The sequence below is a fragment of the Oncorhynchus nerka genome, linkage group LG8 (genome assembly GCF_034236695.1).
Source record: "Oncorhynchus nerka isolate Pitt River linkage group LG8, Oner_Uvic_2.0, whole genome shotgun sequence".
Classification (NCBI taxonomy): domain Eukaryota; kingdom Metazoa; phylum Chordata; class Actinopteri; order Salmoniformes; family Salmonidae; genus Oncorhynchus; species Oncorhynchus nerka.
In genome coordinates, this window is record NC_088403.1 from 72,092,347 (window position 1) to 72,105,266 (window position 12,920).

The 12,920-nt window shown below is 49.7% G+C and overlaps 1 protein-coding gene across 1 annotated transcript in view; it reads left to right on the forward strand.

The window, feature by feature from the left end:
* Positions 1 to 12,920, forward strand: part of LOC135572738 (CST complex subunit CTC1-like) — a 79,692-nt gene that overhangs the window by 10,539 nt on the left and 56,233 nt on the right. The window contains 6 exon segments of the mRNA XM_065021174.1: positions 5,423 to 5,473; positions 5,476 to 5,631; positions 5,964 to 6,086; positions 6,187 to 6,289; positions 6,292 to 6,336; positions 6,339 to 6,525. Of these exon segments, the coding sequence (XP_064877246.1) occupies positions 5,423 to 5,473; positions 5,476 to 5,631; positions 5,964 to 6,086; positions 6,187 to 6,289; positions 6,292 to 6,336; positions 6,339 to 6,525 (665 nt within the window).

Here is a 12,920-nt window from a genome sequence, read left to right on the forward strand (position 1 = left end):
CACAGTGAGGAGAGAGAGAGAGAGAGACACTACCATTACTGGTCACAGTGAGGAGAGAGAGAGACACTACCATTACTGGTCACAGTGAGGAGAGAGAGAGACACTACCATTACTGGTCACAGTGAGGAGAGAGAGACACTACCATTACTGGTCACAGTGAGGAGAGAGAGAGACTACCATTACTAGTCACAGTGAGGAGAGAGAGAGAGACACTACCATTACTGGTCACAGTGAGGAGAGAGAGAGACACTACCATTACTGAGTGAGAGAGAGAGAGAGACTACCATTACTAGTCACAGTGAGGAGAGAGAGAGACACTACCATTACTGGTCACAGTGAGGAGAGAGAGAGAGACACTACCATTACTGGTCACAGTGAGGAGAGAGAGAGACACTACCATTACTGGTCACAGTGAGGAGAGAGAGAGAGAGACACTACCATTACTGGTCACAGTGAGGAGAGAGAGAGAGAGACTACCATTACTGGTCACAGTGAGGAGAGAGAGAGGAGACACTACCATTACTGGTCACAGTGAGGAGAGAGAGAGAGACACTACCATTACTGGTCACAGTGAGGAGAGAGAGAGAGACACTACCATTACTGGTCACAGTGAGGAGAGAGAGACACTACCATTACTGGTCACAGTGAGAGAGACACTACCATTACTGGTCACAGTGAGGAGAGAGAGAGAGAGACACTACCATTACTGGTCACGGTGAGGAGAGAGAGAGGGAGACACTACCATTACTGGTCACAGTGAGGAGAGAGAGACACTACCATTACTGGTCACAGTGAGGAGAGAGAGAGAGACACTACCATTACTGGTCACGGTGAGGAGAGAGAGAGACACTACCATTACTGGTCACAGTGAGGAGAGAGAGAGACACTACCATTACTGGTCACAGTGAGGAGAGAGAGAGAGAGAGACACTACCATTACTGGTCACAGTGAGGAGACACTACCATTACTAGAGAGAGAGAGACACTACCATTACTGGTCGCAGTCACAGTGAGGAGAGAGAGAGACACACTACCATTACTGGTCACAGTGAGGAGAGAGAGAGAGAGACACTACCATTACTGGTCACAGTGAGGAGAGAGAGAGAGAGACACTACCATTACTGGTCACAGTGAGGAGAGAGAGAGAGACACTACCATTACTGGTCACAGTGAGGAGAGAGAGAGACACTACCATTACTGGTCACAGTGAGGAGAGAGAGAGAGACACTACCATTACTGGTCACAGTGAGGAGAGAGAGAGAGACACTACCATTACTGGTCACAGTGAGGAGAGAGAGAGACACTACCATTACTGGTCACAGTGAGGAGAGAGAGAGAGACACTACCATTACTGGTCACAGTGAGGAGAGAGAGAGAGAGAGACACTACCATTACTGGTCACAGTGAGGAGAGAGAGAGAGAGACACTACCATTACTGGTCACAGTGAGGAGAGAGAGAGAGAGACACTACCATTACTGGTCACAGTGAGGAGAGAGAGAGAGACACTACCATTACTGGTCACAGTGAGGAGAGAGAGAGAGAGACACTACCATTACTGGTCACAGTGAGGAGAGAGAGAGAGAGAGACACTACCATTACTGGTCACAGTGAGGAGAGAGAGAGAGAGACACTACCATTACTGGTCACAGTGAGGAGAGAGAGAGAGAGAGAGACACTACCATTACTGGTCACAGTGAGGAGAGAGAGAGACACTACCATTACTGGTCACAGTGAGGAGAGAGAGAGACACTACCATTACTGGTCACAGTGAGGAGAGAGAGAGAGAGAGACACTACCATTACTGGTCACAGTGAGGAGAGAGAGAGAGAGACACTACCATTACTGGTCACAGTGAGGAGAGAGAGAGAGAGACACTACCATTACTGGTCACAGTGAGGAGAGAGAGAGACACACTACCATTACTGGTCACAGTGAGGAGAGAGAGAGAGACACTACCATTACTGGTCACAGTGAGGAGAGAGAGAGACACTACCATTACTGGTCACAGTGAGGAGAGAGAGAGACACTACCATTACTGGTCACAGTGAGGAGAGAGAGAGAGAGAGACACTACCATTACTGGTCACAGTGAGGAGAGAGAGACACTACCATTACTGGTCACAGTGAGGAGAGAGAGAGAGACACTACCATTACTGGTCACAGTGAGGAGAGAGAGAGACACTACCATTACTGGTCACAGTGAGGAGAGAGAGAGACACTACCATTACTGGTCACAGTGAGAGAGAGAGACACTACCATTACTGGTCACAGTGAGGAGAGAGAGAGAGAGAGAGACTACCATTACTGGTCACAGTGAGGAGAGAGAGAGACACTACCATTACTGGTCACAGTGAGGAGAGAGAGAGACACTACCATTACTGGTCACAGTGAGGAGAGAGAGAGACACTACCATTACTGGTCACAGTGAGGAGAGAGAGAGACACTACCATTACTGGTCACAGTGAGAGAGAGAGAGAGAGAGGAGAGAGACAGAGGAGAGAGACTACCATTACTGGTCACAGTGAGGAGAGAGAGAGACACTACCATTACTGGTCACAGTGAGGAGAGAGAGAGACACTACCATTACTGGTCACAGTGAGGAGAGAGAGAGAGACACTACCATTACTGGTCACAGTGAGGAGAGAGAGAGACACTACCATTACTGGTCACAGTGAGGAGAGAGAGAGACACTACCATTACTGGTCACAGTGAGGAGAGAGAGACACTACCATTACTGGTCACAGTGAGGAGAGAGAGAGACACTACCATTACTGGTCACAGTGAGGAGAGAGAGAGACACTACCATTACTGGTCACAGTGAGGAGAGAGAGAGAGAGAGACACTACCATTACTGGTCACAGTGAGGAGAGAGAGAGAGACACTACCATTACTGGTCACAGTGAGGAGAGACACTACCATTACTGGTCACAGTGAGGAGAGAGAGAGAGAGAGACACTACCATTACTGGTCACAGTGAGGAGAGAGAGAGAGAGACACTACCATTACTGGTCACAGTGAGGAGAGAGAGAGACTGGGTCACAGTGAGGAGAGAGAGAGACACTACCATTACTGGTCACAGTGAGGAGAGAGAGAGACACTACCATTACTGGTCACAGTGAGGAGAGAGAGACACTACCATTACTGGTCACAGTGAGGAGAGAGAGAGACACTACCATTACTAGTCACAGTGAGGAGAGAGAGACACTACCATTACTGGTCACAGTGGAGAGAGAGACACTACCATTACTGGTCACAGTGAGGAGAGAGAGAGACACTACCATTACTGACTACCATTAGGTCACAGAGAGAGAGACACTACATTACTGGTCACAGTGAGGAGAGAGAGAGAGACACTACCATTACTAGTCACAGTGAGGAGAGAGAGAGACACTACCATTACTGGTCACAGTGAGGAGAGAGAGAGACACTACCATTACTGGTCACAGTGAGGAGAGAGAGAGACACTACCATTACTGGTCACAGTGAGGAGAGAGAGAGACACTACCATTACTGGTCACAGTGAGGAGAGAGAGAGACACTACCATTACTGGTCACAGTGAGGAGAGAGAGAGACTACCATTACTGGTCACAGTGAGGAGAGAGAGAGACACTACCATTACTGGTCACAGTGAGGAGAGAGAGAGACACTACCATTACTGGTCACAGTGAGGAGAGAGAGAGAGAGAGAGACACTACCATTACTGGTCACAGTGAGGAGAGAGAGAGAGACACTACCATTACTGGTCACAGTGAGGAGAGAGAGAGAGACACTACCATTACTGGTCACAGTGAGGAGAGAGAGAGAGAGACACTATCATTACTGGTCACAGTGAGGAGAGAGAGAGACACTACCATTACTAGTCACAGTGAGGAGAGAGAAACACTACCATTACTGGTCACAGTGAGGAGAGAGGGAGAGAGACACTACCATTACTGGTCACAGTGAGGAGAGAGAGAGAGAGACACTACCATTACTGGTCACAGTGAGGAGAGAGAGAGACACTACCATTACTGGTCACAGTGAGGAGAGAGAGAGACACTACCATTACTGGTCACAGTGAGGAGAGAGAGACACTATCATTACTGGTCACAGTGAGGAGAGAGAGACACTACCATTACTGGTCACAGTGAGGAGAGAGAGAGAGACACCATTACTGGTCACAGTGAGGAGAGAGAGACTCTGCATTACTGGTCACAGTGAGGAGAGACACTACCATTACTGGTCACAGTGAGGAGAGAGAGAGAGAGAGACACTACATTACTGGTCACAGTGAGGAGAGAGAGAGACACTACCATTACTGGTCACAGTGAGGAGAGAGAGAGACACACTACCATTACTGGTCACGGTGAGGAGAGAGACTAGAGAGAGACTATCTACCATTACTGGTCACGGTGAGGAGAGAGAGAGAGAGACACTACCATTACTGGTCACAGTGAGGAGAGAGAGAGACACTACCATTACACAGACAGGAGGAGAGAGAGAGAGAGACACTACATTACTGGTCACGGTGAGGAGAGAGAGAGAGAGACACTACCATTACTGGTCACAGTGAGGAGAGAGAGAGACACTACCATTACTAGTCACAGTGAGGAGAGAGAGAGACACTACCATTACTGGTCACAGTGAGGAGAGAGAGAGACTACCATTACTGGTCACAGTGAGGAGAGAGAGAGACACTACCATTACTAGTCACAGTGAGGAGAGAGAGAGACTCTACCATTACTGGTCACAGTGAGGAGAGAGAGAGAGAGAGAGACACTACCATTACTGGTCACAGTGAGGAGAGAGAGAGAGAGAGACACTATCATTACTGGTCACAGTGAGGAGAGAGAGAGAGAGACACTACCATTACTGGTCACAGTGAGGAGAGAGAGAGAGAGACACTACCATTACTGGTCACAGTGAGGAGAGAGAGAGAGACACTACCATTACTGGTCACAGTGAGGAGAGAGAGAGACACTACCATTACTGGTCACAGTGAGGAGAGAGAGAGACACTACCATTACTGGTCACAGTGAGGAGAGAGAGAGAGACTACCATTACTGGTCACAGTGAGGAGAGAGAGAGAGAGACACTACCATTACTGGTCACAGTGAGGAGAGAGAGAGACACTACCATTACTGGTCACAGTGAGGAGAGAGAGACACTACCATTACTGGTCACAGTGAGGAGAGAGAGAGACACTACCATTACTGGTCACGGTGAGGAGAGAGAGAGACACTACCATTACTGGTCACAGTGAGGAGAGAGAGAGAGACACTACCATTACTGGTCACAGTGAGGAGAGAGAGAGACACTACCATTACTGGTCACAGTGAGGAGAGAGAGAGAGAGAGACACTACCATTACTGGTCACAGTGAGGGGAGAGGGGTGTATGGGTAATGTATCATTTTAACCTTTCACTCTGTCTCTCTTGTTTAGGAGCCGTGCTGTCTGTGGTGGCAGTGTGTGTGTGTGGGAGGGAGTGTGTGTTGTTTCGGGGGCTGCGTGTGTGTGCACTGCAAGGCTGGTCTGGGAACAGGGTTCTGTGTGCAACGAGTCAGTCTTCTCTCACTTTGCTTCCTGACACACTGATCCAGGACCTGTCTGATCCACCCACATTGGGACAAGCACACCCAGACCCAGACCCTGTGGGGTTAGATCCACCGCTGTCTGACTGCAGTAGTACTGGGTGTCCTCTCCCAGAGAGACGGGGCGCTGGACCAGACCCTGTGGGGTTAGATCACCGCTGTCTGACTGCAGTAGTACTGGGTGTCCTCTCCCAGAGAGACGGGGCGCTGACCAGACCCTGTGGGGTTAGATCCACCGCTGTCTGACTGCAGTAGTACTGGGTGTCCTCTCCCAGAGAGACGGGGCGCTGGACCAGACCCCTGTGGGGCTAGATCCACCGCTGTCTGACTGCAGTAGTACTGGGTGTCCTCTCCCAGAGAGACGGGGCGCTGACCAGACCCTGTGGGGTTAGATCCACCGCTGTCTGACTGCAGTAGTACCTGGGTGTCCTCTCCCAGAGAGACGGGGCGCTGGACCAGACCCAGACCCCTCTCCCATCCTGAGGCCCAAACTCTCCAAGGCTATCAGCTACAAGGTGATTTTTGTTTGTTCGTTTATCTCTGAGTATTATAGGTTAACATCTATACACCTGGATGTCAAGAGTTTCCATCCTGAGCCCTCCTTCTCCCTGATAGGGTGTGCTGACCAGTGTCCTGAGTGCGGCAGCGGGGCTCTATGTGATTGACGGGAAGGTGGGCCTGTGTTTGGCCTATCAGCCACTGCAGAGGCGTGGCCTGCGTCCGGGGCGGAGATAGAACTCCATGATGTCCATTTCCTGTACCGCCCCTCCCTCACTTCCATCCCTGCATGCTCTGCGTGTGTCTACACTCCAGTCTGCGTGTCACTTCCTTCAGCCGCCTGGGGTCAGAGGTCGACCGCCTAGCGACGCCCCGCTGCCGTGGCTACTGGGAGAGGAATCTGGGCGTGTCTCAGTACCTGTGGCTCTGTCACTGCTGCAGAGCTCTAAGAGACAGGTAGGAGACAGGTAGGAGACAGGGAGGAGACAGGGAGGAGACAGGGAGGAGACTGGTAGGAGACTGGTAGGAGACTGGTAGGAGACAGGTAGGGGAGACAGGAGGAGACAGGAGGAGACAGGGAGGAGACTGGTAGGAGACAGGTAGTAGACAGGTAGTAGACAGGTAGGAGACAGGGAGGAGACAGGGAGGAGACAGGAGGAGACAGGGAGGAGACAGGGGAGACTGGTAGGAGACAGGGAGGAGACTGGTAGGAGACAGGGGAGGAGACTGGTAGGAGACTGGTAGGAGACTGGTAGGAGACTGGTAGGTAGGAGACAGGTAGGTAGGAGAGAGGAGACAGGTAGGAGACAGGTAGGAGACAGGTAGGAGGGAGGAGACAGGTAGGGAGACAGGTAGGAGGGAGGAGACAGGTAGGAGGGAGGAGACAGGGAGGAGACAGGGATGAGACAGGTAGGAGACAGGTAGGAGGGAGGAGACAGGTAGGAGGAGGAGACTGGTAGGAGACAGGTAGGTAGGAGACAGGTAGGAGGGATGAGACAGGCAGGTAGGAGACAGGTAGGTAGGGGACAGGTAGGAGACAGGTAGGAGACAGGTAGGAGGGAGGAGACAGGTAGAGACAGGTAGGAGGGAGGAGACAGGTAGGAGGGAGGAGACAGGGAGGAGACAGGTAGGGAGACAGGTAGGAGACAGGTAGGAGACAGGGAGGAGACAGGGAGGAGATAGGTAGGAGACAGGTAGGAGACAGGTAGGAGACAGGTAGGAGACTGGTAGGAGACTGGTAGGAGACTGGTAGGAGACAGGTAGGCAGGAGACAGGTGGTGGAGACAGGCAGGGAGGGGGATGAGACAGGGTAGGTGAGACAGGTAGGTAGGGGACAGGTAGGAGACAGGTAGGAGACAGGTAGGAGGGGAGGAGACAGGTAGGAGACAGGGTAGGAGGGAGGAGACAGGTAGGAGGGAGGAGACAGGTAGGAGACAGGTAGGAGACAGGGAGGAGACAGGTAGGAGACAGGGAGGAGACAGGTAGGAGAGACTGGTAGGAGACTCAGGACACCGGGAGGAGACCGGGAGGAGACCGGTAGGAGACCGGGAGGAGACCGGTAGAGACCGGTAGGAGACCGGGAGGAGACAGGTAGGGAGACCGGGAGGAGACCGGTAGGAGACAGGTAGGAGACAGGGTAGGAGACCGGTAGAGACCGGGAGGAGACAGGGAGGAGACAGGGAGGAGACAGGAGGAGACTGGTAGGAGACTGGTAGGAGACCGGGAGGAGACAGGTAGGAGACCGGTAGGAGACTGGGAGGAGACCGGGGTAGGAGACCGGTAGGAGACCGGGGAGGAGACCGGGAGGAGACAGGTAGGAGACCGGTAGGAGACCGGGGAGGAGACCGGGAGGAGACAGGTAGGAGACCGGTAGGAGACAGGTAGGAGACCGAGGAGACCGGGAGGAGACAGGTAGGAGACAGGTAGGAGACCGGCAGGGAGACAGGGAGGAGACCGGGAGGAGACAGGAGGGAGACAGGGTAGGAGACAGGTAGGAGACTGGGAGGAGACTGGGGAGGAGACTGGGAGGAGACTGGGAGGAGACTAGGAGGAGACTGGGAGACTGGTGGAGACCGGTAGGAGACCGGAGGAGACCGGGAGAGACAGGTGTACCGGGAGGAGAGACAGGTAGGAGACAGGGAGGAGACAGGAGAGACAGGGAGGAGACTGGGGGAGACGGGGTAGGAGACTGGGAGGAGACTGGGAGGAGACTGGGAGGAGACAGGGGAGACTGGTAGGAGACAGGTAGGAGACCGGGGAGGAGACTGGAGGAGACCGGGAGGAGACAGGTAGAGACAGGGAGGAGACAGGTAGGAGACAGGGAGGAGACTGGGAGGAGACAGAGACTGGGAGGAGACTGGGAGGAGACTGAGGAGACAGGTAGAGACCGGGAGGAGACCGGTAGGAGACAGGAGGAGACAGGGAGGAGACTGGGAGGAGACTGGGAGGAGACTGGGAGGAGACAGGGAGGAGACAGGTAGGAGACTGGTAGGAGACAGGGAGACCGGGGAGGGGGACAGGAGGAGACAGGTAGAGACCGGGAGGAGACCGGTAGGAGACAGGTAGGAGACAGGTAGGAGACAGGGAGGAGACAGGGAGGAGACAGGGAGGAGACTGGGAGGAGACTGGGAGGAGACTGGGAGGAGACTGGGAGGAGACTGGGAGGAGACTGGGAGGAGACAGGTAGGAGACAGGTAGGAGACAGGGAGGAGACAGGGAGGAGACCGGGGAGACCGGGAGGAGACCGAGGAGACAGGTAGGAGACAGGTAGGAGACTGGGGAGGAGACTGGGAGGAGACTGGGAGGAGACTGGGAGGAGACAGGTAGGAGACAGGTAGGAGACAGGTAGGAGACCGGTAGGAGACCTCTTCTCTCTCTGAGACCGGGAGGAGACCTCTCTTCTCTCTCTCTGGAGAACCTCTAGGAGACAGGTAGGAGACTGGGAGGAGACTGGGAGGAGACAGGTAGGAGACTGGGAGGAGACTGGGAGGAGACTGGGAGGAGACAGGTAGGAGACAGGGAGGAGACAGGGAGGAGACTGGGAGGAGACTGGGAGGAGACAGGTTTAGGAGACTGGTAGGAGACAGTAGTGGGAGGAGACTGGGAGGAGACAGGTTTAGGAGACCTCTCTTCTCTCTCTCTGTAGGAGACTGGATTTAACCTCTCCTTCTCTCTCTCTGAGGAGAACAGGTAGGAGACCTCTCTTCTCTCTCTCTGTGTGACTCTCTTCTCTCTCTCTCTGTGATTTAACCTCTCTTCTCTCTCTGTGTGATTTAACCTCTCTTCTCTCTCTCTGGGATTTAACCTCTCTTCTCTCTCTCTGTGTGAGACAGTGATTTAACCTCTCTTCTCTCTCTCTCTGGAGATTTAACCAGGAGATTTAACCTCTCTTCTCTCTCTGTGTGATTTAACTCTGTGATTTAACCTCTCTTCTCTCTCTGTGTGATTTAACCTCTCTCTCTCTGTGTGATTTAACCTCTCTTCTCTCTCTGTGTGATTTAACCTCTCTTCTCTCTCTCTGTGTGATTTAACCTCTCTTCTCTCTCTCTGTGTAGTTTAACTCTCTCTCTCTCTGTGTTTAACCTCTCTTCTCTCTCTCTCTGTGTGATTTAACCTCTCTTCTCTCTCTCTGTGTTAACCTATCTTCTCTCTCTGATTTAACCTCTTCTCTCTCTCTGTGATTTAACCTCTCTTCTCTCTCTGTGTGATTTAACCTCTCTTCTCTCTCTCTGTGATTTAACCTCTCTTCTTCTCTCTGTGATTTAACCTCTGTGATTTAACCTCTCTTCTCTCTCTCTGTGTGATTTAACCTCTTCTCTCTCTCTGTGATTTAACCTCTCTTCTCTCTCTCTGTGATTTAACCTCTCTTCTCTCTCTCTCTGTGATTTAACCTCTCTTCTCTCTCTCTCTGTGTGATTTAACCTCTCTTCTCTCTCTCTGTGTGATTTAACCTCTCTTCTCTCTCTCTGTGATTTAACCTCTCTTCTCTCTCTCTGTGATTTAACCTCTCTTGTGATTTAACCTCTCTTCTCTCTCTCTGTGATTTAACCTCTCTTCTCTCTCTCTGTGATTTAACCTCTCTTCTCTCTCTGTGTGATTTAACCTCTTTTCTCTCTCTGTGATTTAACCTCTCTTCTCTCTCTCTGTGATTTAACCTCTCTTCTCTCTCTCTCTGTGATTTAACCTCTCTTCTCTCTCTCTGTGATTTAACCTCTGTGAACCTCTCTTCTCTCTCTCTCTGTGAACCTCTCTTCTCTGTGATTTAACCTCTTCTCTCTGTGTGATTTAACCTCTCTTCTCTCTCTGATTTAACCTCTCTTCTCTCTCTGTGATTTAACCTCTTCTTCTCTCTCTCTGTGATTTAACCTCTCTTCTCTCTCTCTGTGATTTAACCTCTCTCTCTCTCTGTGATTTAACCTGTGATTTAACCTCTCTTCTCTCTCTCTGTGATTTAACCTCTCTTCTCTCTCTCTGTGATTTAACCTCTCTTCTCTCTCTCTGTGATTTAACCTCTCTTCTCTCTGTGATTTAACCTCTCTTCTCTCTCTGTGTGATTTAACCTCTCTTCTCTCTCTCTGTGTGATTTAACCTCTCTTCTCTCTCTCTGTGATTTAACCTCTCTTCTCTCTCTCTGTGATTTAACCTCTCTTCTCTCTCTCTGTGATTTAACCTCTCTTCTCTCTCTCTGTGATTTAACCTCTCTTCTCTCTCTGTGATTTAACCTCTCTTCTCTCTCTGTGTGATTTAACCTCTTCTCTCTCTCTCTGTGATTTAACCTCTCTTCTCTCTCTGTGTGATTTAACCTCTCTTCTCTCTCTCTGTGATTTAACTCTCTTCTCTCTCTGATTTAACCTCTCTCTCTCTCCTCTGTGTGATTTAACCTCTCTTCTCTCTCTCCTCTCTTCTCTCTCTGTGATTTAACCTCTCTTCTCTCTCTGTGTGATTTAACCTCTCTTCTCTCTCTCTGTGTGATTTAACCTCTCTTCTCTCTCTGTGATTTAACCTCTCTTCTCTCTCTCTGTGATTTAACCTCTCTTCTCTCTCTCTGTGATTTAACCTCTCTTCTCTCTCTCTGTGATTTAACCTCTCTTCTCTCTCTCTGTGATTTAACCTCTCTTCTCTCTGTGATTTAACTTCTCTCTCTCTGATTTAACCTCTCTTCTCTCTCTCTCTGTGATTTAACCTCTCTTCTCTCTCTCTCTCTGTGATTTAACCTCTCTTCTCTCTCTCTGTGTGATTTAACCTCTCTTCTCTCTCTCTCTGTGATTTAACCTCTCTTCTCTCTCTCTCTCTGTGATTTAACCTCTCTTCTCTCTCTCTGTGATTTAACCTCTCTTCTCTCTCTGTGATTTAACCTCTTCTTCTCTCTGTGATTTAACCTCTCTTCTCTCTCTGATTTAACCTCTCTTCTCTCTCTCTGTGATTTAACCTCTCTTCTCCTCTCTGTGATTTAACCTCTCTTCTCTCTCTCTGTGATTTAACCTCTCTCTCTCTCTCTCTGTGATTTAACCTCTCTTCTCTCTCTCTCTCTGTGATTTAACCTCTCTTCTCTCTCTCTGTGATTTAACCTCTCTTCTTCTCTCTCTGTGATTTATTTAACCTCTCTTCTCTCTCTCTCTGATTTAACCTCTCTTCTCTCTCTCTGTGATTTAACCTCTCTTCTCTCTCTGTGTGATTTAACCTCTCTTCTCTCTCTCTGTGTGATTTAACCTCTCTTCTCTCTCTCTCTGTGATTTAACCTCTCTTCTCTCTGTGATTTAACCTCTTCTCTCTCTCTGTGATTTAACCTCTCTCTCTCTCTCTCTCTGTGATTTAACCTCTCTTCTCTCTCTGTGTGATTTAACCTGTGATTTAACCTCTCTTCTCTCTCTCTGTGATTTAACCTCTCTTCTCTCTCTCTCTGTGATTTAACCTCTCTTCTCTGTGATTTAACCTCTCTTCTCTCTCTGTGATTTAACCTCTCTTCTCTCTCTCTGTGATTTAACCTCTTCTCTCTCTCTGTGATTTAACCTCTCTTCTCTCTCTCTCTGTGATTTAACCTCTTCTTCTCTCTCTCTGTGATTTAACCTCTCTTCTCTCTCTGTGATTTAACCTCTCTTCTCTCTCTGTGATTTAACCTCTCTTCTCTCTCTCTGTGATTTAACCTCTCTCTCTCTCTCTCTCTCTGTGATTTAACCTCTCTTCTCTTCTCTCTCTGTGATTTAACCTCTTCTTCTCTCTGTGATTTAACCTCTCTTCTCTCTCTGTGATTTAACCTCTTCTCTCTCTCTGTGTGATTTAACCTCTCTTCTCTCTCTCTGTGATTTAACCTCTCTTCTCTCTCTTCTCTCTCTCTCTGTGATTTAACCTCTCTTCTCTCTCTCTGTGATTTAACCTCTCTTCTCTCTCTCTCTCTCTCTGTGATTTAACCTCTCTTCTCTCTCTCTCTGTGATTTAACCTCTCTTCTCTCTCTCTGTGATTTAACCTCTCTTCTCTCTCTCTGTGTGATTTAACCTCTCTTCTCTCTCTCTCTCTCTCTGTGATTTAACCTCTCTTCTCTCTCTCTCTGTGATTTAACCTCTCTTCTCTCTCTCTGTGTGATTTAACCTCTCTTCTCTCTCTCTGTGATTTAACCTCTCTCTCTCTCTGTGATTTAACTCTCTGTGATTTAACCTCTCTTCTCTCTCTCTGTGATTTAACCTCTCTCTCTCTCTCTCTGTGTGATTTAACCTCTCTTCTCTCTCTCTGTGATTTAACCTCTCTTCTCTCTCTCTCTCTGTGATTTAACCTCTCTTCTCTCTCTCTGTGATTTAACCTCTCTTCTCTCTCTCTCTGTGATTTAACCTCTCTTCTCTCTCTCTCTGTGATTTAA